At 45.8% G+C, this 24,622-nt stretch overlaps 3 protein-coding genes across 3 annotated transcripts; 1 reads left to right on the forward strand and 2 right to left on the reverse strand.

Moving 5' to 3' along the window:
- Nucleotides 1-35: 35 nt before the first annotated feature.
- LOC120711432 (U3 small nucleolar ribonucleoprotein protein IMP4-like) lies at nucleotides 36-3,994 on the reverse strand. The gene is made up of 8 exons (XM_039996949.1): nucleotides 3,671-3,994; nucleotides 3,404-3,513; nucleotides 3,257-3,307; nucleotides 2,865-3,008; nucleotides 2,606-2,695; nucleotides 741-847; nucleotides 527-611; nucleotides 36-425 (listed from the first exon to the last, which is right to left on the reverse strand). Exons 1-8 carry the CDS (start codon nucleotides 3,864-3,866, stop codon nucleotides 327-329), a joined length of 882 nt encoding a protein of 293 aa, XP_039852883.1. The 5' UTR covers nucleotides 3,867-3,994; the 3' UTR covers nucleotides 36-326.
- Nucleotides 3,995-9,484: 5,490 nt separating this feature from the next.
- LOC120711433 (vesicle-associated protein 1-3-like) lies at nucleotides 9,485-13,686 on the forward strand. Its single transcript, XM_039996950.1, has 8 exons — nucleotides 9,485-9,877; nucleotides 10,575-10,645; nucleotides 10,746-10,827; nucleotides 10,945-11,060; nucleotides 11,166-11,327; nucleotides 11,443-11,487; nucleotides 12,486-12,563; nucleotides 13,266-13,686. Exons 1-8 carry the CDS (start codon nucleotides 9,820-9,822, stop codon nucleotides 13,374-13,376), a joined length of 723 nt encoding a protein of 240 aa, XP_039852884.1. The 5' UTR covers nucleotides 9,485-9,819; the 3' UTR covers nucleotides 13,377-13,686.
- A 2,195-nt stretch (nucleotides 13,687-15,881) lies between these two features.
- On the reverse strand, nucleotides 15,882-22,980 carry LOC120711434 (protein NRT1/ PTR FAMILY 6.3-like). Its single transcript, XM_039996951.1, has 4 exons — nucleotides 22,740-22,980; nucleotides 22,289-22,506; nucleotides 21,347-21,948; nucleotides 15,882-17,183 (listed from the first exon to the last, which is right to left on the reverse strand). Exons 1-4 carry the CDS (start codon nucleotides 22,867-22,869, stop codon nucleotides 16,322-16,324), a joined length of 1,812 nt encoding a protein of 603 aa, XP_039852885.1. The 5' UTR covers nucleotides 22,870-22,980; the 3' UTR covers nucleotides 15,882-16,321.
- Nucleotides 22,981-24,622: the final 1,642 nt, after the last annotated feature.

Consider the following 24,622-nt stretch of genomic DNA (forward strand, 5'->3'; position numbering starts at 1 on the left):
TTGGGGATTCAGATCTACATTTTGAGAGGTAATGGACATCTGAGACTGGGCTATGACAGTCAATCCTCTTTCAATTTGTGTAGGACAATCAATCACAAATTCGAGTGAATGATACGAAAATTTACAAAAGAGTTCATGTCTACTTCAGAAAGGAACGACCAGAATGTAGAGAACACAAGAGGCAGGACCCGAAATTGGGATAAGTAATACAAGACACATTACACTGTGCATTGATGCTACTATTACAGTAAATGGTGAAGGGCCAAAACAAACTAAAAACCGCTGTACTGCAGTGCGGATCATCAAACAAACTGCATTCACTCAATTCATGCGCCTAGGGTCCTTTGTTTCTTGGCAGTGCTGATGTAGGGCCGCAGCTCAAACTCAAATGGCGCTTCGTTTTGTTCCATAGTTCCTAGTTTGAGCTGTCAGACAAGAGCAACGAACATGTTAGCATCAGCGAAAATTGTTATGCCGGTGAGAGCCTCAAACATGGTTGATAACGGCTGATGGAGATGTGTATCACCTTGTACAGCCGCATCTCAAATCGGGGGCCAACCTCTTTCAGGTCGATAGACTTGGGGCCGCCTGGTTTCTCGTAGACATGATGCCTTGTGTTACAAAAATAGCAAGATATCTTAAAGTTTTTTTTTTGTATAAAAGCTTCTCATGAAGCACAGCACATCAGCAAAGTATTGCCCTACATCTATTCATGGAAGACTAAATAGTAAAATATGGACCTGAAAGAAATGTAGTCGTCCCTATTAGCAAAAGTAATTATTCGCTTAGAATCTGGCTTTGGCACAGGAAAGAGGTGCTTCAGAATAGTAGCAGTCCTTTCACCAATCTGCAAAAAAAAAGCAGGTTTTCAAGTCATTGTTCATATAATCCAAACTAGTACAGATATTGCTAATTTGGATTGTATGAGCAGTGCCAGACTTTTCTACACATAGATTGTATGAACAAAAGATTGCTAATCTATGTGTAGAAAAACAAGCCACTGTTAATACAATCCAAAATAGGACATTGCAACCAGGATGCAGAATAACTCGAGCTTACATGAACCACATATGAAATTTCTGCACACACTACCTAGAAGAAATAGAGTAAAATCAAGTCTCACTAAGCATTTCAAGCAAAATCAAGCAACAAATGGATTTATTGGATTTAAATGTACTAAGACTATCTTCACAATAGTAAGTACATCTCTGGTTAACGACATAACCACCAACTTCTGCACAAATAGTAGGATTTACATGCAACAAATATTTAACAAACAGAAACAGAATGGAGGAGAAAACAATCCCATCACATAACAGAAAAAAAAAGGGAAAAGGGAAACATATCAATGATGTGAAAGTAGAGGTTCTCAGCCTTAAGTTATGAATGGATTTAAGAGTCTTTCATGGGATAAATGTCTCAGGTTAACGAGAAAGACATCATTGCAACCCCCAAATTTGTAACAAGAATGAATATCATGCAAGGAAACATCATTGCAACCTCAAAGTTGTGTGGAGATTCACATGCAAATCTGTTTGATTTAGAAAAGAAAATAACAGAAGATTACACACCAAAAAAAATCAAAAAGTAACAAAAGGGAAACAGAAAACTAGTGATGGTGGAGGTTCTCAGTCTTGAGTTATGAATGGATTTAAGTGTCTTTCATGGAATAAACGTGTCTCAGGTTAACGAGAAAGACATCATTGCAACCTCCAACACCATAAAATAGGCATGCACATGCAAGAATGCAAAGCAGATAGCAAGAGAAAAATGTTACAAAATGTGCTCCGTGCTGTATCTTTGAACAATATCAATGCTGCTCAGTTATGTTTTGAATGGATAGATGCTATCCTCATAGTATGTCTCAGGTTAACGAGAAGTCCATCATTGCAGCCACCAAAAGTAGTGCAGAAACTACAAACTGCAGCACTAAACATGACTTGAGCAGCAAATACATTGTACTCGAACCATTATTGTTAAATTAACCAATGTGCAACATAGCCCAATGAAACAAAGCAGAAAACTTGCATGGGAGTTGGGAACAGCAGCAAAACATGTCCAAGGAAAAAAAACTAAATAGCAGCAGCAGATTGTGGAACTGGAGGAGCTCAGCTTCTTACTGTTCAAATGATTATCATCATCTTCATACTAGCACTGTATGCTTAATGAAAAGCAATCAATGCTGGCACAATTGAGTACTGAGAGTATGGTGTGTGTGTGTGCAGACAGACAGACAGACAGGCAGACAGACAGACAGCCAGCCAGCCAGCCAGAGAGAGAGAGAGAGAGAGAGAGAGAGAGAGAGAGTTGAAAAAGTACTCAGATTGGAAAGTATCAGTATCATCATGGCAGCTCCAGTTCCTGTATAATTTCATGGATGCCCATTAATGGACATGTATTCCATGCCACTAAGAAAGAAAAAGATAAAACAGAAGCCCCCCACTTAAGCATTTTCATCCAAATTCCTAGCTATTAAGTCATTTGCCTTGTTCTGAAATGCCAGTTTAACTTTTCAAGCACACATAGTGAATTGCTCACCGTGGTAACAAAGATAGCACATGAGGGCCAAATAACTAACTGTTAAGACAAAACGATGAATATTTACCTTGGTTGAGAAGTTGTCAAGTACTAAATGGGGGTAAGCTTCTGACATTTTGCCCATTGCCTTCCTGTCCTTGATGTCATGCCTTGTCACCTGCAAACAACAACAAAGCCTCAGGATACGGCCAAGCGTGGTCACTAATTTTGTGCACTTGCACTAGGCTCCACCTCAGCATATATATATATATATATATATATATATATATATATATATATATATATATATATATATATATATATCTAACAATAACAAGCACACTTACCACATTGAGTAATCCAAAGTATGCAGTTGGACCTTGCGGTAGATGAGAGATGACCAAACCATCAGGTTGGCCACGATGTTCGTGGACTAAAATAAGATCAGTAACATCATGTGACCGGCAAGACTCAACAATATCTGATAACACCTGCCAAAAAAAGGCACAGCAATAAGAAGTGAGGAACAATAACTAAGACACAGATATTAGACAGCATTATACATTTAAGCAAATGAGTTTTACATAGCAACATGCCCGTTCACTTGTAACCACTATTAAACATCATGAACGAGTTTATCCTCTTTCTTGCAAAGAATGCAGGAGAGCTACATGGATGAGCAAAACTGCAAAAGAAGCACAACAGATGGTAATAGTTAACTACTGCCACGCTAATATACCTGACCACCACGGTTAATTCTTTGCGAGTTGGGAAAGACAACCTTCAGCTCCTACAAATAGAGCAAGGAAGGTCGATTAATCGAATGCAATGCACATTTCTGAAGTCCCAGAGAGTTTCTATTTGCAGCAAAACAAAAAAAAAATACCTTAACAAACTGAATCAGGGGGGCGCTGGGATCGCGAGACGTGGTCAAGAGTATCTTGGGCTCCCGAATCGTGCTAGTCGCGTACTCATTATCAACGAAGCTCCTCGAAACTGCGGCACCGAATGACAAAGTCACAACGGAGGAACACATCGTTAGCTAGCCAGACACGGAAGATTGCAAATCTCCCTGCAAACAAACGGGCAGGAACACTGCATTCCACTCGCTCGATCGAAAAAGGTGTGGAAGGTAGGGGGATAAACAGCTCACCCTGACGCTCCTGGTCCTCGAGGTCGATCTGCCGCCGCAGCTCGTGCTCCTCGTTGCGGAGCTCGGTGGGGATGGGCTTGCCCTCCTCGAGCGCCTGCCGGATGCGGCGCTTCTTCTCGAACAGCGCCCGCTCGGCTCCCTCCAGGCTCTTGGTGTACAGGTACTCCCGCCGCATCCTCTGGTTCCGCCGAATCATCCTCGATCCCCCTCTGCTCTCTCGCGCAAGCAGCAGCGCCCGAGAAACCCTAGGCTTTGTGATATGGGCAGAGGTGATAAACCCTAGCGGCTTCGTGCTTCTCCGGCGGCGGCGGGGTTTGGGAATGGAGTTGGGGTTCCCCGATTTAATAGCACTGCAGGTGGGCCGAGATGGGCTTGCACAACTGGGCCCATTTGTCTTTCTTGTGGGCCTTCCCATGTCTGTTTAGTTGAAACTAATCAAACAATGGGCCTTTCTCCATATATTTAAGCCGAGAAAAGCGATATCTTCTAAAGACCTAAATGGGGGGCCACCCCTCATTGCGCCACGTCTACAGGAAATGAGGACCGTCCGATTTTCATCGTACGGTTGCTCCACCACCCCTTGCCTTCTCTGCTGCCTTCCGTCATACCCGGGCCCCCCACTTCGTCGTCGCCCTCCTCCGCCTCTCTCATCGCGGTCGGTCGGATCTGAGCAACACGCCGCCGGTGAGCCGCCAATGGCCCTCGAGAGGAGAGGAAAAGGGGCAGAACCGGTGTCACAGGGGTAGCTATGATGGTGATGGAGGAGGGACGGGAGCGGCGGACCGCAGATCTCCTCCAGGCCCGCCATGCCTGCGCTGCGACAGCGTCTGTCACGGCACGAGCCATCGGTGGCCAGGCTGGTTGTGCCTCACTTCACCCCCGCCATGAGAGCGGCGCCCTCCTCTCTTCTCCCCCCTTGCAGTCGTAGCCGGTCACCTGCTCGACGCCGGACGCACACCTACCGACGACGTTGAGACAGCCAGATCCGGGCCCAGCCCGCGCGCGCGTCTCCGCGGACCTCGAGAAGGCCGCGGGCACCGCCGTCCTGCCAGTCGCAGCCGGCTGCTGCGCCGCCCGGCCGCCTGCTGGACTGGCCGCGCTAGCCACGTGCGGCACCTCAGCCGCTCCGGCCTGGCCGCCCCTAGCCACGGCGTCTGCGGCCACTCGCTGCTGCTCCGGCACGGCCCGACCGCGCGCCTGCGCCGACGAAGTGACGCAGAAAGAGGTGGCAGTAGCAGAAGGATGAGGATGGACTGTCGGGTTGTCGTGCAGAACTACGCGCCGTCAGGACGAGCGCGGGTAGCAATGAGGAGGTCGGAGCGGCGTCGAGCCCCCATGTCGCCGTCTGTGCCGCGCCACCGCGCGCGCCCGCGCCGCCCGCTCCCACGCGGCGCCGAAGCCCCACGCCGCCGCCGGCCGTGGCGCTCCATGCCGCGACGGCGCCAGCAGCCGCGCCCGCGCCACCGCCGACCTGACCGCGGCACCGCCCGCACCCACCCGCGCAACCGCTGCCCCGGGCCCCGGCCGCTCCCGTGCCGGGCGGAGCAGCAGAGAGACGGAGAGAGCGATAGAGATTGAGAGGCAGAGAGAGTTCGAGAGATAGAGAGATAGGTAAAGCAGCTAGAATTCGAGAGATAGAGATCAGATATTTTTACATTATTACGATATAGCCCCTAGTTATTTATGAAGACCAGATGCAATGCTTTAGTTTCAATTTTTTTCAATGGTCAATTTACTTTTTTAGTGCGAATATCAAACGTGTAATTTGATGTAACCAATACATTCATTCTCCAAATTAACATTGCTAGACTCCTCAAGCAATAAAGTTGCCCCAACTATTATTATTAAATTCCCGATATCTAATGTCTTACGGTGCGCCATTTCGAGACAACTAAACTGAAAAAATTATTATGCAACGCTATATTCATATAGTCATTCTGCTACAACAAAGATTACACTACATAACGGACCCATAATTTCAAGAGCACTATTCAATTATGTTTCTAAATTACAATAATTAATGATTTCATTCTAACAATAATATCTAAAGGTCGATTAAACAATTATGAGCTTATAATAATATCCAAATTAATCTTTTAATTTTTCTCATTAAAAAGAGTTTTACCCCTTCCTTTTCCACAATAAATGTAGCAAAAAAAATGATAGTAGCCGCGGCGCGGCAGAGGTGTCTAGGTGCCCACGTGAGCCTTATGGGCTAAAAGAGTGACTCACCACTGGCCCATGGGACGAGCCCATTTAGTTAGTGAAAATTTTTGGCCCAAAAGTCACATCGAATGTTTGACTAGATGTCAGGAGGGATTTTCGGGCACTAATTAAAAAACTAATTTCAGAACTCGTTTGGAAACCGCGAGACGAATCTTTTGAGGTCTTTAACCGCATCATTAGCACATGTGGGTTGTTGTAGCATTTATGGATAATCATGCACTAATAAGGCTCAAAAAATTCGTCTGGTCGTGTACATCCAAACTGTGCAATTAGTTTTATTTTTTAGCTACATTTAATGCTTCGTGCATGTGTATAAAGGGGAGACAAAAAATTTTGGTAACTAAACGGGCTCCGGCAATATTAAAAAAAAACAGGCTCCGGCCAAAAACATGAGGCGTCTGATCGACCCGACTAAGATTTGAGCCATGGGATTGTATGTAGATTTTACAAAAAGATCTTAAGATTTACATAAATTAACCCGCGGTTCATAATTTTTTATGGAAAAGACCCTAAACTTTTTTAAAATCTACCTACAATTCAAAATTTTACAGAAAAGTCCCACATCTTTGCAAAAACAAACCCGCGGTCGCTGCATTCTTACTAAAAAGACCCTAAATTTTTTAGTAATTAACCCATAGTCCAAAACTTTTTAGAAACATCTTTAGTATTGGTAACAATAACTGGTTTATAGGTCATGGCGCGCCAACGACGCGCCAGCCTTTCTAGTAACAATCCTCATGTTTGCTCTGGCTTTGATCTGAGCTCTTACCTCTTAATCAGATTGGGAAGGATGATCCTACTGATCATTTGTAGATGAAAGTACTGATTTGCTGTGATAGAAAAGTATTGCTGGTTGGTGGCTAGTGCTGATTTAGTGTGACATAAAAGCATTATTGCTGGTTGCCAGCAGAACAGAGTGGATTTCATTATGGAGGTATAGACCTTGATTTTCTAGCATATTTTAGTCATAATTAAACTTAGGTTCTCTTAGTCTTTTGCTAGTCTATAAAGTCCATGCTTGGAGTCGATCAGGCTATTTTGTCTCAGCTAGGGATTATAGATTCTAGATTCTATAATTCAAGGTGAATTGTTTTTTGACCCTAGATTCTACAATATTTTGCCCATACTCCACTATTCAACAAATTCACACTCCACAATTTTTTTTCAGCATTTGATCGAGGCTGCCTTAAATCAGTCCATAGCGACAAACCCAACTCACGTAAAATCAAATTTCTAACTTCACTAGCGCACCAAGTGTGGTTAAGCTCCAAAAAAAATCATGTCACATCTAAGAATATTAGCTATATGATTTTCTTCAAATTGAATTTTATGTATGTGACAACTGCTCTTGGCAACATGTGGACTAGATTGTGACCACATCCCAAACAATATAGTTTTAGAGCAACTCCAAGAGACTCTGTATCCCATATCAGATAGCTAAAAAAAAATGAAAAGATCAGGGCATCCACCAGACTTGGCATCGGGTCCCTCGCCATCTCCCTCAGTACCAAGGTACAAAATAGCCCGCTAATAGTTCGCTATTGTCCGCTATTAGCTTTTTAAGAGATCTCCCGCTACGCTATACAATATTTGTCCGCTATGTCCGCTATAGGGGGTTTTTTTATAGGATTTAGTGATAATAAATGTCCGCTACTTCCGCTAAAGATGTAGCCAAAAGAAATAAAGAATTAATATAACTAGGGTGGACCATAGACAAAGCATCACGGGCACAGTTAGGCAGTCAAGAGACGTGTTGAGTCTATTTTAGAATGTTAGACCAATGATGCTTCTAATTTTATATGTATTATGGACGTATGGCTATGAAAAATTTGCTGAAATTGGTTGCATTACTGATGTTATTGGCCACATTATGCATATTTTTTTTGCAAACCGCTAAATGGATAGCTCCGCTATAACTTTCGCTATAGCTCTCTTAGCTTTTTGAAAGGGCTTTCGCTAAATGTATTAGCCCGCGATTTTATAGCTTGCTCAGTACCCACGGGGCGGTGGCTCCTAAAAATACAAGGCAACTCCGCTCCCATCCTCAACTCACGCCATCTACTGGAGCTCCTCCTCATGCATGACCCGTCCGTGCCCGCCTGCGAGCAGCGACCGACGGTGGGGGCCTCGTGCGCTCGCTCGCACCCACGGCGGCTGGGCCAGATCTGGTGGCGGTCGGCGTTACCGTGCCCGCTTGCGGTAGGAACTGAGAAGAGATCGGCTGGCTGCTGCCATGGATGGAGAGCACAAGAAGAAGGGGAGTAGATAATGTTGTGGGGTCCACTCGCCCTTGAGTTGGAGAGATGTAGGGCTGGGCATTCGATTAGTGCGGTTAAATCGGTTCGGTTAATTCGGTTTTGAAATATTTCGGTTATGACAAACTCTTAATCGAAATTGTAGCTAGAAATCTTTTAACCGCGTAAATTCGGTTGCGGTTAAATCGGTTCGGTTTTGCGGTTAACCGTAATGTATACAATACATAAATAACAAGCAAATTAGAATGAAATTATGACATCAACTACAAGCTATTGGCCACTAAAATAAGCTTAGAAAGCTAGAAAAACAATTAATGTAGCCTCACTTAGATATCTTAATTATGAAAACCAAGAATTCTTGATATCTCACATGATTATACATATATTTAAGACATAAGATAAATACATATTACACTCAACTTGCTAAATCGGTTAATTCGGTTAAATCGGTTAGTGGCACATCAAAACCGAAATAATATGCGGTTAAAGAATATCTCAAAAATTTTAACCGCAAAATTAACCGTTAACCGAATTAACCGACTTTTGCGGTTAAAGCGATTCGGTTCGGTTCGGTTAATCGGTTTCGGTTATATTTTGCCCACCCCTAGAGAGATGAGATTTAACTAGTGGAGAAAGAAAAGATATATATAGAAAAATTCTAGCTAAATACTAGTAAAATTATAGAGAGTGAGATTTAGCTAAGCTTTAGTCCCAAAAGTCCATATAAATTTTATTAGAATTATTGAACAACGGTTTATTTTCATGGCTCAATCTTAGAACTTATCTTTTTAGCTTACAGGTTGTAAATTTTTGTTTCTATGTTGTTACAATAAAAAAAAGCATAATACAACAATATGCTAGCTGCAATTTATAATCCAATCGAAATATATTTTCCCACAATTTTATGATCCGATCAAAATCTATTTTTCCTTCCGAGATTTAATAGTTCAGGATAGGAAGAAAATTTGCAAAAAAAAAGCTATTCATGCATAAGGTGACTTGCAATTGGATTCAAACCAGACTGCAAAATGAAATGATGATGCAGGAGTATGCAATTGAAGGCAGTACAGTGAGGCAAATGCCTGTTCCTATCTATACCTGCACATTTGGCGGCCATCTTCACTGCATTCAACCAGTATTTCTCTCTCACACAAAACCAGCACCAGTCAGCACCAATAATTTTCTCTTATAAAAAATCATTGCCTTCCGTGTGCGCACGCCATAAAACCACCACGTCACTCACGGATTCACCCAGCTCAGCCGCATTTCCATCTATACCCTCCCCTGTCCCCACTCACTACACTCCAACTGCCGCTACCAACCGAGGTTAAAGCCGTCATTTGCACGCCAGTTCATCCAAGGAGCACGATCCCATTTCTAACGCATTTCTCTTGCAACCTTTTTATGCCCCGGACTACAGCGTTTCAGGACGGGGCGACCGAAAATTTCCATCTTTTCCTCGTTTTTTGGGGATTTCATTTCCGCTTCTCGTTCCCATCGATCAGCGGCCGCCTTTGCTATTAGCTTCCCCCATTTGATTCCGCGAGAAGCAAAAGACTCCTTTTTTAGGGTGGGATTTGTGGCCGAGCTCTTGATTTGCTTGGCCTGTTCCTATTTCTGGGAGAGGAGGAGGGATCCTTGGATCAGGGACCGAGCAAGAAAGCAGCCATGAGCGGCGGGAGCGGGAGTTTCCTCGAGATCCAGCCCTCGGAGCTCGCATTCCCTTGTAAGTCCTCCCAGATCTCGCCTCTAGATCGAGTCGTTTGGGTCATGTCCGGCGGTTGCTGTGACTGTTTGTTGCTTATGGATCTTGGTCAAAGCTGGGATGCTGGGGACGGAAACGAGGTCCATGCTGCCTCGTGCATGGGCTTTTGATTCTGACCGGCTTGATTCGTCGAAGTGGCCTGCAGTAGAATCATTCGGGCTTAGAATTGCGAAGAAGAGGAAGGAGTGTCTCCTTGTAGTAGGCACCTCATGCGGTTAGGGTATTAGTGCACCGATCTGTTCCTATACTGGGCTTTGAGTGGGTTAGATTTTGTTCGTTTCCTGATTCTTGCTTCCAAAGTGCATTTGTATGGTGAGGCATCGTCTTGGCAGTTGCTTGGCCTCCGGGGAGCTTGGGATCACTGTGTCGGTGTGTTCTGTTTGTTTTCATGTGGTCGCGGGAAATGCAATTTGGCTGCTTATGCATCGCTATGGATTGGACAATCTGGTGGTTGTTCATCAGTAATGAAGATGTGTGTGCTCTTGCTTTTTGAGCTTGAAGTGCAGAACAATGTGTTAATTTAGCAATTGCAATAGCTGTGGTTTTGTTTCTTGAGTCTGTTTGCCTTAGTTCTTTATATTGATTTTTTTTTGCTAATTACACAGTCATTGTATTAGGTTCTTGACGTGCCTTAACTTCTATTTTTTTATTCATGCAGTTGAATTAATGAAGCAGAGCTCATGCTCCATGCAACTCACCAATAAGACTGACCATTATGTTGCGTTCAAGGTAATCTGTTGTCAAATGTCACATTGTCACTGGTTCATGCCCGAAATATTTCACATTGCCCTATAAGAATGTAAACTTACATCTCATATATGACTTGCAGGTCAAAACAACCAACCCAAAGCAGTATTGTGTGCGCCCTAATATTGGTGTTGTATTACCTGGGTCAACTTGTGATGTTACAGGTAACTCCCAGTCGATAACATTATGAAACAATAGCTTGATGCTAGGAGATCCACTTACCTTAACTCGAATTTCTAATTGTATGTGTATCTAACCTATTGTTTGTCGTTACTTGTTAGTGACAATGCAAGCGCAGAAGGAGTCACCTCCAGACATGCAGTGCAAGGACAAGTTCCTAGTTCAAAGTGTTGCAGCTGAGAATGGTGCAACAGCTCAAGACATTAATGCAGCAATGGTAAGTACTCTGACACTCTTGATTGGTTTTATCTCCACCAGTTTGCCGCATGCATACAATTTCTGGCTCGTCTTGTCATATGTCCATGTGCTTTCATGACAACAGTTCAATAAGGAGCCAGGGAAAGTTGTTGATGAATTCAAGCTGCGTGTGGTCTATGTGCCAACAACTACACCCAGTCCAATCCCTGAAGATTCTGAACTAGGGAGTTCTGCTCATTCGTCTGCACAAGAAAATGGGATCAATCATTCCGCGATGCCACAATCTGTAAGACACTGATCTGTAGCAATTTTTTGTTTCATCTAGATGTGTTGTTAGCCTTCTCAGGTTTTCATTTGATGATTTAGTGAATTGCTATTTCTAATCAGTTAGCAAATTTTAGGTATCTAGATCATATGCTGAAACAACAAAGGAGAAGTCCTCTGAGGTAGCTTTTTTCCTGACCTTTATGGTTGCCTCCTTATTTGGCAATCAGTGCTATTGAATTAAAAAGCTTGCAACTTGCAAAAGCATCTGGTTAATTGCACATCAACAATGTTTGAGTTATGTGATAGCCTTCTTAGTCTTGCCCTGACTAACCAGTTAATACATACAATCCGTGGTTTAATTAGTAAGAAAGATTGCAGATGAAGTCATTCACAGAATTTAGTTGATGATCCTATGAAATTTGGAAGCATATATTCTCTTGCAAATTGTAAATGATTATGAATTGTGCCTGATGGGCAGCAATATCCCTGACACTATAATAAACCTCTTTATTTCATTAGGTAGCCAAAGGCACTAGAGCTTGGTCTGATGTTTCTGTGACTATAAACACTACCTGCACATATTATTTGGTCTTAAATAATGTTACATTGGCATGGAAACTTCTTAGATTAAGTTTATATCACATATATTTCTGACCAGAATGAATTTACGGTTTTCTGAGATTTTCTTGTACCTGATTTACTGTCCAATTTTAAAAAAATAATTAAGCCTCATTATCAGTGAACTGTACTTTTCGATGCCTTGATTTCTTATTCACATGAACCATCTCTTCGCATGCTCATTGCTCTAAGACATGATATGCTTCATGTCTGGTCTGTTGAATCCTGACAGCAGTCTGCTGCTTCATGTCTGGTCTGTTGCTCTAATGACAAGCACTTATGAGTAGTAACAAGTTGGAAGATGTAGTTTGTTTGATCTCAGCAGTCTGCTGCTTCATGTCTGGTCTGTTGCTCTAATGACAAGCACTTATGAGTAGTAACAAGTTGGAAGATGTAGTTTGTTTGATCTCAGCAGTCTGCTGCTTCATGTCTGGTCTGTTGAATCCTGACAGCAGAAAGCACTGGCTGGTGAAGTTTGGTTGTTAGTTTGTTTCTAAGTTGTAACATACTTTGTGAAGTTCTGTGTTTCGATGAATTCACACTGGCTTGTGACTGCTAGGCAACTTCTGTGATCTCCAAGTTAACTGAGGAGAAAATGTCTGCTATTCAGCAAAACCAGAAGTTGCGGCAAGAGCTGGTAAGTTCTCCAGGCATTGTCTGGTCCTAAATTAGTACTGCAGTTTGTGACTTTTTTTTAGAAAAGTTTGTCATTATTTTGTTTCCATTCACATAACAAAAATTACTTGAGGTGACATTGTTCATTGCAGCTACCATTGTATGATTTTCACTGGCTTCTCTAATCATCAGTGTCATATGGGAAAAAAAACATTAGAGACTATTGAAGTGAAATTTTTCTTGCTCCTACAAACTGAACATTGACAACACCATCAGTTATTTATGCAAGCTGAACTGATGCTCTTGTTAGATATTACTCAATTTAAATTCAAGAAACTAAGGTCTGCACTCTTAGAACTCCTGGGACTGGTTTATAATTTTGTCAGAAGTGATACTAAGAAGAGTGAGTTATAGTGGTCTGTGCTTAACCTTGTTTTATTCTGGTTGGCCAAATAATATTCTGTGCTTTAGTAACATGCAATGGCTGCAAAAATTTGGATGGCCCTTTTATGAGGGAATAGATTTTGTCTCTGGTCCAACATTCATGCAACCACATCTACTGTTAACTGAATGAATGGCTTGAATCACATTTGGGAAAAATACTACACTAATAACAGGAAATTCCCTGGCATGAAAAACATAAAGTATAATTAATCATATTTTGTGTGCTAACTTAATTATCTTTTTATTTCCTCATACTCATAAAATTCTGTCTCTGAATCAGGATCTTCTACGGAAAGAGAGCAGCAAGAATGGCGGCCGTTTCTCCATCACCTTCTTGGTCGTCGTTGGCCTTCTGGGCATCATCGTTGGCTACATCCTCAAGAGGACATAGTCGGATCGAGTCTCCAGCAGAGCTATACTCACATGAGAGGATTACCCACATGCGGCATGTGTATGCATACCGCCTCTTGTGTTTTTGCTCCTAAATGGAGCGCCTGTTCTAACGTGTAACAACAGCCCTCCTAGAAGCTTTGGTTTGTGTACATTATGGTGGTTCATACTCTTCTCCCTGAGATTTTTTTTAGATTTCGTAGACTTGTTTTAAGCCTAACTGCCGTCGACTTTGTCACCTTTACCATAACCTTTATTCTTTCTGATGATCTCATAATTACTGGGATGCTTCCTATCCATTGGCAATGCTACGCCCGAATGTGATCAACTTGGTAAATGTTTGCATCATTTAGTTTCATTCAAGCACTCCAAAAATCACAAGACGATGCATCTCATCTACCATGTAAAGTCATTGGGCATTCAATCTAGAGTAAAACAGTTTCCAATGTGATTACAACATGATACATGCCTCTGTTTAATCTCCACTACTATGCAATCAGCAAGTTAGCACACCTGAAGGTATGTACGCTATATCTTCAGGTAGGAACCACCGTGCACGTCACCGGCGACTCGTGACGTATCAGGACGAGCACCGCCGCGGCCGCGCCGGCGAGGAACCCTAGCAGCAGCCACCCGAGCCTTGCCGCGGTGCGCCGCACCGGGGAGGAGGCCGCAGCTTCGTCATCCTCATCGCCGGTGGCCGTAGTCACTTCTCCCACCTCCCAGCCTACGCCGTCGCCGTCGTCCACTGCCGCTTTCTCCACCACCGTCAGCAGCCCGGCGTCGAGGCCGCAGCGCCGCCGCGCCTGCTTATCCCCCGGCACAGCATTGCCGCTGGTGCCGGCCTCCGTCACGCCGGAGACGCTCTGCACGCTGTCCTGCGCCGCCCGGTCGCCGCCGGCCTCCGTGTCCATCCTCTCGGCACGTGGTAGGAAAAAACAGAAGGCTTCGGTGTTTCGTTGCTGCGTCGCCGGAAACCCCATGCGGTGTATGTATACGGTTGGTCCCGTTAGGGACGCGCCGTTTGGCGGGGCGCCCCGTTCTGCGCCGTCGGATCAGACAGGTTGGCGGGGAGACGCGACGAGGGCCGTCGGATCACCAACCGCCCGCTGAGATGCGCAGGAGCATCCACGAAGTTACCATGTGAGGATGCGTTCTGAATATGGTAAGCGATGGCATCTCAAAATTTAATGTGAAGTTCATATGAAATTTGTGCAGTTTCTTCGAAACTTGGAGGAAGGGGTGAACCTGAGTTCATCTGCTGTTTTGGACTTTGGTGTTTTTCTACGTTGTTTTGACTCCTGCTCTGCTGGTGAACCTTCGTAGTTTTTCTGCCTGCGTGAGCGTGACGTTCCGAAGATGAACCCTTGCATACCAAATTTTGTGGATTGTTTGGTTAGTGGTTGTAATTCGCGACACCAATTTTAATTGGGCAATCAAGCTTCAAGCAGCAGCAGCAAGTGTTTGTTTAGTTGCAACGTCTGTTCTAAATTATATTTTGTTTAATTTTTTTATCTAAGTTTGACAACTTGTCTTAGTCAAAAATTTGTGCATATTACTTTTTTTTTGTTGTGGCTTGCTTTATTAATAAAAAGTTCTTCAAGAATGATTTGAATTTAATTATGTTGCACAATTTTTTTTGAATAAGACGAGTGATTAAACTTAGATTAAAAAAGTCAAACAAATTATAATTTAGAACGGAGAGAGTAAAACTATTTTTCTCAAGTGGGGTCTACTTATCGTAACCTTATTTATTTTGCCAAATGTTGTATGATTTTGGTGGCCACTCTTCATTGTAAAATTTAAAAACCGTGACACGTAATATTTATAACACAATATTGTAGTCCAAATGTGCCCTTAGGTCTCTAGGTATTGTTAGGCACATATTTTTTTGATAAATTATGATAAAATAGGCAAACATCCGGTCCTTGCAACTTTACCTCTTAAATCTCTCTAAAAGCTAAGCTTCTTTCTAGCTAGGATAACTTTGGTGCTATTTGTTTTCAGGGACTTATTTTTAGTCCCTGTCACATCAAAAGGAATCTTACTATTTAGAAGTATAAAATAAAATTTATTTATAATTTTTTTGACAGATAGGTGCTAATTGACGAGATGGATCTAATGACCCTATTTAATCCATAATTTGCTACAGTAGTCATTCTCTAATTATGAATTAGTATACCTCATTAGATTTGTCTCGCAGTTTAGCCACAAGGTTATGCAACTAGTTTTGCAATTAAACTTCATTTAATACTTCTAAATGCTAAGATTCTTTGTGATGTGACATGGTCTAAAGTTTAGCCCCTAAAACCAAACATCGCCTTTGTATCTAACCAATTAGACCGCAGAGCACAATAGCCCAAGTCCTCTCCATTTGAATGGCTCTAAAGTTTACTTTGGTTTACACACACGCCAATTTAAATGGAGCTGTGCCAAGATAGTTTGACTCTAGGAGATAGTAAGACACTAGGCATTAGAAAGTTATTAGGCACAAGAAAACTTGTCATCACATTTCAATTTTTTTTCAAATTGTAGGTCAATCAACGAAAAAACACACATCCTTGATTTTTTTACCCTCTTTCGCATGATTTAAACAATGCAGTGGAGGTTTTTCCTTCTTTCCACCGTCACAAGATGTCAAGATCAAACCACCCCACTCCTTCACCCATTACAAAATGCAGCAACACCGTGTCACTGACACCCAGTCCCCACCTTGCGGTTTTACAATCTCCCCCTCTAAGAAACAAGTTATTAATTTATACTACACGCGTACGCAGGCACCGTACCACTCGCTGCGTACACTTGTACTGGATAGATACACACAGGGTATACATGCCAAGATGACACGTCGCACAACACATGTGGGGAACAGAGCAATCGGCGCCGTTGGATCGGCGGCCGACGGACGGCCGGATATGGCCTGGGTCCCGGGGCGTCCCGTACGTCTCAGTGGAGCATGGGCTCGTCGGCCATCTCGACGCCGTTGACGCTGCCGTCGGCGCCGGGGCGGCCGGCCTTGTACTTGTACCACCTGGCGGCGACGAGGTAGACGAAGAGGTTGGCGAGGCAGATCACGGCGAGGAGCCAGTAGAAGTTGTCGAGCCTGCCCTTGTTGAGGTCGTCGGCGATCCAGGGGTGGCGGTCGCCGGTGACCCGGTGCACGGCGGCGACGAGCGCCGAGCTGACGAAGAAGCCCAGCGACAGCGTGCTGAGGAACAGCCCCGTGCTCATGGTCTTCATGCCCTTGGGGCACTCGCGGAGGAAGAAGTCGAGCTGCCCGATGTACGTGAAGGCCTCGCCGGCGCCCACCAGGAAGAACTGCGGGATGAGCCAGAACACGGACATGGGCACCACGCTGCCGGCGGGCACGGCAGCGTCGCGCGCCACGCGGAGGCGCCGGATCTCGGTGAGCGCGGCGCCGGCCATGGCGACCACGGAGAGCGCCAGGCCCACGCCGATGCGCTGCAGCGGGGTGAGCCCGTGCGGGTTGCCGCTGAGGCGGCGCGCCACCGGCACCACGACGCGGTCGTAGACGGGGACGGTGAGCAGGATGGAGCCGACGAAGAAGACGGTGAGGGAGCCCGCCGGGATCTGGAAGGACGGGCCGATGCGGCGGTCCATGGTGGTGGCCTGGGACACGGAGAAGGTGGTCATCTGCGCGTACACCGTCCAGAACATGATGGTGGTCGCCCAGATGGGCAGCATCCGCACCAACGTCTTCACCTCCTCCACGTCCGTCAGGGTCGCCAGCCGCCACTTGCTCGGCTCCGCCGCCGGCTCCTCGTTGATCGCAGCGTGGTCGAGGAATCTGCAGCAGCACATGATCATAATCATCATATAACAGGAACAATCCTAATCATAATCATGTACATGCAGGAACAATCATCCAGTCTCATGATAAAACAAACACTGAGGATGGGATGCAGTTTACCATCTACGGTAGCACATCTCAGGTAATTCTTTTCTTGGTAAAAATTCAGAGTAAGAAATACTATAACAGTTATCATTTTTTTCCCCAGCACCAGTTTTAGCCTGAAGAAAGGGCTTCAGAGTTTTCTTTTGCTTTCCTCATCAGATAACGAATACAACAAAGTTACCAATTTTTTTATCTTTCGAAAAAAAAGTTACCAATTTTTTACCCCATAAAGCGGTCATAGGATAAGTTGCTTAAAGTTATTCCTTCAAATGTTTCCTGAAACTAGTTATTCAAGTATTGAAGTTGCTGTCAGTGGATCGCTTTAGCTGAAACAGAGAGCATGCAAAGTTGTTTTCAACTTTCATAAGGAACCAAAGAGGCCGTGCACAAACTAAAGCAGTGGCCACAGGCGCAAGATTCTGCACGAGATAGAGACCGGAACCCAATCATCAAACGCCTAAACAATTCGGCTAAGCCGCTGGCCGGCCTACGATGTGTTAAGCAGGGCATCTGCATTTGTTAGGGAAAAAAAGATGCAATCACCATCTCAATAATCGGTTGGTGATCGAATCATCGACACCTCATAAGTCTTCAGAGGTTTATCTACATTAGGCTGTCAGAGTCATTGCCATGAAACACGCTGAGATTAAAGAAGCAGTTTTTCCTCTTAATGAAATATGTGCTCAAGCATGTTCGCGAAAAATTAAAGAAGCAGTTCAGCGTGTCGGGGGGCAATATTCTTCCCCAATCCCACATGCTCAACTGCTGGAGATCCAATCAGAGCCTAGAAACGAACACCTGTTCTGTTCGTGCAGTGCAATGAGAATGCAGGTTGCAGGAGCAAGCATCCCTAGATAGAGCTGGGACAACGGCTAGCATCATCAGCGACCACTCCTCTGAACTCTGACGAGACTAAACAATCACTGCATCAGTCAGGCTCAGCGATGCCTTGTCGATAAGATAACCAAAGAGATTAATGGCCACATCCCCGTGTCTAGCATTAATCTGATGGTCTTGTCATGTGATTGTTCAGAAAAAGGAATACTACCTCCCCTTGTCATATGCTCATGTGCAAAAAGCACTGACAGAGATGAACAAACTCATGGCGGGGAGTTCGCCAAGAGGACATGGCCTCGAACACCTCAGAAATCTCTGATGTCCCAGCGGCCATGCCCGTGCCGATGCCGACCGCCATGACTAACCCGGCGAGGTCGATCACGTGTTCAGGTACCAAACACCACTAACCCCTCCATCAAAAGCAACAAGAAAGGCTGTAAAAAAGGAGGATTTTGATGGCTGCAAAATACGACAGGATTAGTGGCCACTAATCCCGGCGAGATCGATCCCCCGGCCATCACCCTCGCCGGCGACGAGGCAAATGGCATGGGAACGAAGAGGCCACGGCCCACGGATGGCGACCACACGGCAAGGTCACATGCCTGCAAGGCTCCTTTATCTCTGCTGCCTTTGCGTATGGTCTATGAGAGATGAGATGATCCCTCCAGTGATCTCCACAGCTTTTCCAGCTGCAGGGACAGGACATGGCCACGGAGAAAGAAAGAGAGAGAGAGATGCAGCTCTCCTACCGGCTACCGGCGCCAAGGGAGCCTGCCAACAAGATGATCTAGACGGCAGCAGCATGTGACCTAGATGCAAAAGGTTGCTCCGGTCAGATAGGGATTTGCCGGTCCGTCCCCATCCTGGCTGCTCATCATCGGTAGGAACAAGCTATGAGACGAGAGCAGGAAGGTTCCCCACGCACAACACACAGCATGCTGCCGGCCGGCTGCTTCTCTGATGATGTGCAAGATCACAAGCATGTTCAGCAAGGATTCCTGCCCCCTACCTTGTGCCTTTTTTATCTCTCTTCTAGAGTCCAATCATGCAGATCTTATGTATGCGTCTCCGAGACTAACAATCATGCAGGACTTTACTCTGACTTTTGACAGGCCTTTCGGCGTGCACACGTCTCGGTCGTACTCAGAAACAGTGATGATCTTATAATTGAGGGAGTATGGTTTCTTCTGGGCTTCAAATTACCTTTCTGGAGCAGTGGGCCACTGTGGAGTTCATGTGAAGGAAAATGGTTTTTGTGTACACGTGTAGGTGCCAGCGGTCATTGTTGTGAAGTTGTTGAATGTAAATTTGCCTAGAGCTTTATGTTGTGTATCTCATCCTGGATAAATCTCATTTTTCTAATGTGATTTTACAACAAAATCCTCAAGACTTTTGAGTAGGCTATGCATGTAGGACAGTGGACAGACAGACCTTATGGTTCATTCAACTAGACCCTGATCTCCAGGTGAAAAAACAAAGAAAGATGACGCCGATGGAACTGGAATTTTCTAGGGTGATTAGGTTACTTTTTGCTGTAACTTGGTCAATCCATACTCGTGTCAAGATCAAATCACCAACAAGAAACCGCGTTATTCTACGGAAAAGACAACATAGCGGGGCTATGGAAACCAGACTGGTGAAGTAAAGGGGTGAAGCTTCTTCTCTAGAGAAATGCAGCAATCATAATGCATACTCTCCATGACGCCTGCAAATCTGAAAGGCCTGGATGCAGATTCTCACCCCACTCCAAGATCCCATTCTGCTAGACCCATGTCTGCATCCCATTGTGGGGCTGATGTTCCAGCCCTACTATTAGCTAATATTCAATTGCAAGAATGCACACTTTCTACAAGCACATTTTCAATGCCATCTTTTCGGAGAAGTGAATTCCAAAAACTGAGAGATCAGTGGCGCAGCAAGTCTAGCTAGTCTTCAGATTTTCAGAAAGTGGCAGGTAGGCCAGGGACAGCTTTTGTCACAAGAGTCAAAATGCTCACAACAAGGCCAAAAACCGAGGCTGCTGCTAGACAACACGCGAGATCAAACTCCTTTGTCCTTGCCTGCCGACCTCACCCCCTGATTCTTCACATCTTCCCATTTCTTTGTACTACTATATTATATTTTTGTACTACTATATTATTATACTACTATATTCTACATCTCTGAATTTCAGCAGGTATTGTGTGTGTGTATCTATACCCATGTATTTATTTATTATATATATAAATGCTGCTCTGTACTTTTGTGCGGATATGCTGCTCTGTATCTTTGTGCAGGGTTTATCAGGTAGTGCTGGATGCAGTTTGAAGACTCCAGTGCAGAGTACCGGGCAGAGGAGGACACCAGAGGATGATGACCAGGGAACAGGGCAAGAGACGTGACCCCTCATCTCTCTCTAAACATTAGAATAGTACAATTATTGGTTTGGGGTGCTGCCAAACTCGCCATTTTGTCGCCGCACCATGGCCTTATCCTATTTCTCTAAATATCATACATTACGGGAGACATAACATAACATAACATAAGATGTCTGCAAGAGCTACGTTAAAGACTAAGCGAGGTGCTACGCGTATATGCTCGGCGACAGTTGAACCCTCCAGAGGGCAAAGGACTGTCGTTTTTGTCAATTACTGATCGTCCAAGGGTTTTAGCTGGCTTGCCGAGCGCGGCTGTTAATGCTCGGAGGAAACCACAAAAGAGAAGATGTGTGGACTTGAGCGGGGACAAGTGCCAGCTCTAGCGAGCTACTATGAATTCGCCATGAATTCATCCGTGGTACACCACGTGAGTATGCAAGTTGGGGGAGAAAACGATGGGGGAGAGATGGACTGGATGGAGGGGACAAACAGTGCATTCCATTGCACAATCCATCCTTGCATCTACTTGGCTACTTGCATTGGATTGGCCCCTAATAACTTTTATACTCTCTCACTCTCTGTTCTTGTCTAGCCTAGCTGTCCCTCTCTCTGACCCTGGTTAAAACTGAGGTCAACAACCATGGTCAGGCGGCTAACCCAATTAATATGGGCTGGCTTCAGCTTCAGTCCATCCTAGTTTGACTCTTTGACTGGTTCACTACTAATCCACAAATTAGTATTTGCAGGAGGGTTAACGAATTTAGTATTAATCAAGCATGGCCATATTAAGCAAGCAAGCAAGCATGGTGATGATGGGCAAAAGTGAATGTTTGGTAAGTGAGTAGCAAGCAATGAGCTTACCGGAACTGGTCGGTGTGGGGGAGGCGCTCCTTGCGCTTGGTCTTCTTGGTGGACCCCTCCTCGGCGGCGGCGACCTTGCCGACGTCGATGTCGTAGAGCATGGCGGGGTCGGCGGGCAGGGCGAGGCGGCGCTTGCGCCAGGCGGCGGCGACGACGGCGGCGATCTGCGTGAGCGGGCTGCCCACGAGCTTTTTGAAGCGGTACCGCCGCGTGCCGGCGAGGAAGACGACGAGCCCCGCCGCGATGGCGGCGGCGCAGGCGCCGTAGCCCCAGGGGCGGCCCAGGTTGTCCTGGACGTAGACGAGCACGGTGACGGCGAGCAGCGAGCCGAGCGAGATGAAGAAGAAGAACCAGTTGAAGAAGCGCATCATCTGGTTCCTCTCGGCGCGGTCCGTCTCGTCGAACTGGTCGGAGCCGAAGCCGGAGACGCTCGACTTGAGCCCGCCGGTGCCCAGCGCCGTCAGGTAGAGCGCCAGGTTGAGCACGCCCAGCTGCGCGCCCGACGCGCGCTCGCACGACGCCGCGCCGCCGGCGCCGTCGCCCGCGCACGCCGCTGGCCGCAGCCCCGGCGCCGCCGTCGAGATCGTCAGGATCGTCACCCCCTGCACGCGAATCACAAACCCCACCGTCAGAAATCAAATCAAATCTTGATGATCACCAACTGTCAGAACTAAATCTCCTCTGATTAATAACCCAGGAATTCTTCTCGATGGAAAAGCTCCAATTTTTTATTTTGGATTTTACTGCGTGCGTAACAACAGGATGAAAACCCGGCCAGATATTTTGTCCAACCGACATCAAAAAAGCAGAGCACGTCGACGGCATTAAATTGGGGAGTTGAAGAGGATGGCAGTCAGTATAGAGAAGAAAAGAAAAGAAAAGGGATCCCGAGCTTTTGGGAGACGAGACGGCGATGGCAGGAGGAGGAGGAGGGTGACTGACCGAGGCCTGGACGGCGGTGAAGATGGCGATGGTGAGGTAGCGGCCGAGGAAGGAGTCGGCGACGAAGCCGCCGAGCAGGCAGAGCATGAAGGAGGTGCCCATGAAGTTGGTGACGACGTTGGCCGACTCGGCGTTGCCCAGGTGCATCGTCGCCGTCAGGTACGTCACCAGGTTCACCGCGATGCCCAGCGTCGTCAGCCGCTCGTTCAGCTCCGCCACTGCAACCAACCACCGGCGGCCATGGGTCAGCTTTACCAGCCAATCTGAGCCCCGGATCGATCCGCGTGCCAGCGTGGCGGCCGGCCGGAGCTGACGCCGACGTACGGGCGGCGGAACCGAGCGGGGAAATTAAAACCCCCCGACCGCCGGCCGCCATCTCGGGTCGGGGACACCGAGATGGCGGCCGGCTGTCCGGGCGGCGGGCGGAGACAGAATAATAATGGCGGCGGACCTAGGATCATGGCGGCGGCGCCCCAGCGGCCGGTGGAGGCGCGCGGGGCCGGGCGGCCCTTGAAGTCCCAGGCGTCGAGGAGCACGTCGGCCTCCGCCGCGGCGTTGGTCTCGGGCAGGAGTCCCACCATCTTCTTCCTCTTCTTCCTCTCCTCGTCGTCGGCGAGGTGGTGGCCGGATTTGGGAAGGCCGGCGATGTAATGGACTCGGAGACTAGCTGCTCTTCGCTGCGGTGTGGCGTGTGGGCGCTGGCCGGTATATATAACCGTTTCCGCCGGAGGGCATTCTGGGGAGAATCCGGTTGGGTGGGCCCGGCCTGGCTGGGCGGGCCCACGTGTTAGTGTGCGAGATTAGAGGATAACACGCGGCGATTAGCACGGGGGCGGGGGCGATTAGGGCATGATTAATGTAATCTCTTTGCTAATTTGCTAATTAATTAATTATTATCCGTGCAGAGATAAGGGCAGGCTCCTAGAAACGAGAAGAGGATAAGGGCACTGCTCGGGCGAACGGGCGGTTGATAGGTTTGGAAACTACCTCGCCCCACGGCAGACGCTTTTGCCTTTCGTGGTTTCTTTTTTTTTTTCCAAAAGGAAAGAGAAAGTTTATCATGTAAACCAAAAATTCTCGAAAGTGTCCAATTCTTGTTTTGTACTGCCAAGCCCACGTTGTAATTTAAATATATAGTGCGGTGCACGTGGAAACTCGACATAGCTCTGAGAAATATCTGTAACTATGTGCCATATCGAGCAGGAGTCTGGGTCAGGCAGCGCTCCCAAGCGTTCGATTTTAATCATCTAGGGCTGAGATCGGAACAAGTAGTGAGGTGAGCGTAGCTTTACTGATTATAGCTAGGTTTTGTTTGCTGTTCGAATTGTAAGTGAAGTTTGCGCAAAAGAAAAAGAAAAGAATTGTAAGTCAAGTTGATACCAGTTGGCGCCAACAAGAACAGGTGTCTGCCGTTGGATACCAATTGGCGCTATCAAGTGCGATGATGCTCGGAACACGTACATGGGAGAATGGAGAAGGATGCGAAAGGGGGTAGCTAGTGACCTTACGTGGGGTGGGGATCGAATGAATGATCGATCGTTGCGATTTCGTCACCTACTGCCGCTCTTGCGTAATACTAGGACAAATGCACGGCCAGCGGGCCAGGAGCTAGCACGTACGTTGTCCAAAAGTGACAGATTAACCACGCGGTAATTAGTCGATCGTAATTGTAATTTCCTTCCCTAGAAACCCCTATTACACGGTGGGATTCTGCTTTCATGTAAATTTATTTTTCTCCTTTTTTAAGAAAAGAGAATATATTCACAAGTATTATTTATATACGAGCTGTAAGGGTTTTTTTTGAACGAACAGCTGTAAAGGTTTTTTGATGTAAAAAGAGAGCCCAATCTAATCCTGATGCACCACATGCATGGGATTTGTCATCAGTCAGATGTACAGGACCGAATAGCAACGATTTCTTCAACCGGGGTGATTATCAAGCCATGACAACAAATTCCTTCATTCGCTAGCTCCCTCGAAATCAGAACAACAGGATCCACCTTTCTGGAAAAGAGGTGAATAGGATTCACGCGTATCATCACTTCCTTTTTATCACTCACTCTTGTACTATATCACGGCTCATACCATTTATTAACTCGTATTTTAATTAATTTGTCTCCATTATATATATATTTACTTTATTTAATTCGTTCGATGCATCTTCAAGAGCTACTCACTCGCTCCCAAAATAAGTGATAAGAAATGATATTGTTGCCCTTATTACTCATTGTTTTTTTTGTGGGTATATTTGTCTTGTTCTTTAGATCCTAAATAAATATGTATGCAATGGAACCGGAAAAGCAGCTGATCTAGAAGCTTAAAAATGCACTCTTT

This window comes from Panicum virgatum, chromosome 6K (genome assembly GCF_016808335.1).
Source record: "Panicum virgatum strain AP13 chromosome 6K, P.virgatum_v5, whole genome shotgun sequence".
Lineage (NCBI taxonomy): Eukaryota > Viridiplantae > Streptophyta > Magnoliopsida > Poales > Poaceae > Panicum > Panicum virgatum.

Bases quoted from the DNA above. Each gene is read 5' to 3' on its own strand.
- LOC120711432 (XM_039996949.1), bottom strand. From the start codon at position 3,866: ATGATTCGGCGGAACCAGAGGATGCGGCGGGAGTACCTGTACACCAAG. The intron at 3,308-3,403 runs GTATTTTTTTTT...CTCTATTTGTAG, and splicing joins CCCTGATTCAGTTTGTTAAG to GAGCTGAAGGTTGTCTTTCC. The intron at 848-2,605 runs GTAAATATTCAT...TTTTTTTTGCAG, and splicing joins TTGACAACTTCTCAACCAAG to ATTGGTGAAAGGACTGCTAC.
- LOC120711433 (XM_039996950.1), top strand. From the start codon at position 9,820: ATGAGCGGCGGGAGCGGGAGTTTCCTCGAGATCCAGCCCTCGGAGCTC. The intron at 11,328-11,442 runs GTAAGACACTGA...AGCAAATTTTAG, and splicing joins ATTCCGCGATGCCACAATCT to GTATCTAGATCATATGCTGA. The intron at 12,564-13,265 runs GTAAGTTCTCCA...TCTCTGAATCAG, and splicing joins AGAAGTTGCGGCAAGAGCTG to GATCTTCTACGGAAAGAGAG.
- LOC120711434 (XM_039996951.1), bottom strand. From the start codon at position 22,869: ATGGTGGGACTCCTGCCCGAGACCAACGCCGCGGCGGAGGCCGACGTG. The intron at 21,949-22,288 runs GTCAGTCACCCT...ATTCGCGTGCAG, and splicing joins TCACCGCCGTCCAGGCCTCG to GGGGTGACGATCCTGACGAT. The intron at 17,184-21,346 runs GTAAGCTCATTG...GTGCTGCTGCAG, and splicing joins CCCCACACCGACCAGTTCCG to ATTCCTCGACCACGCTGCGA.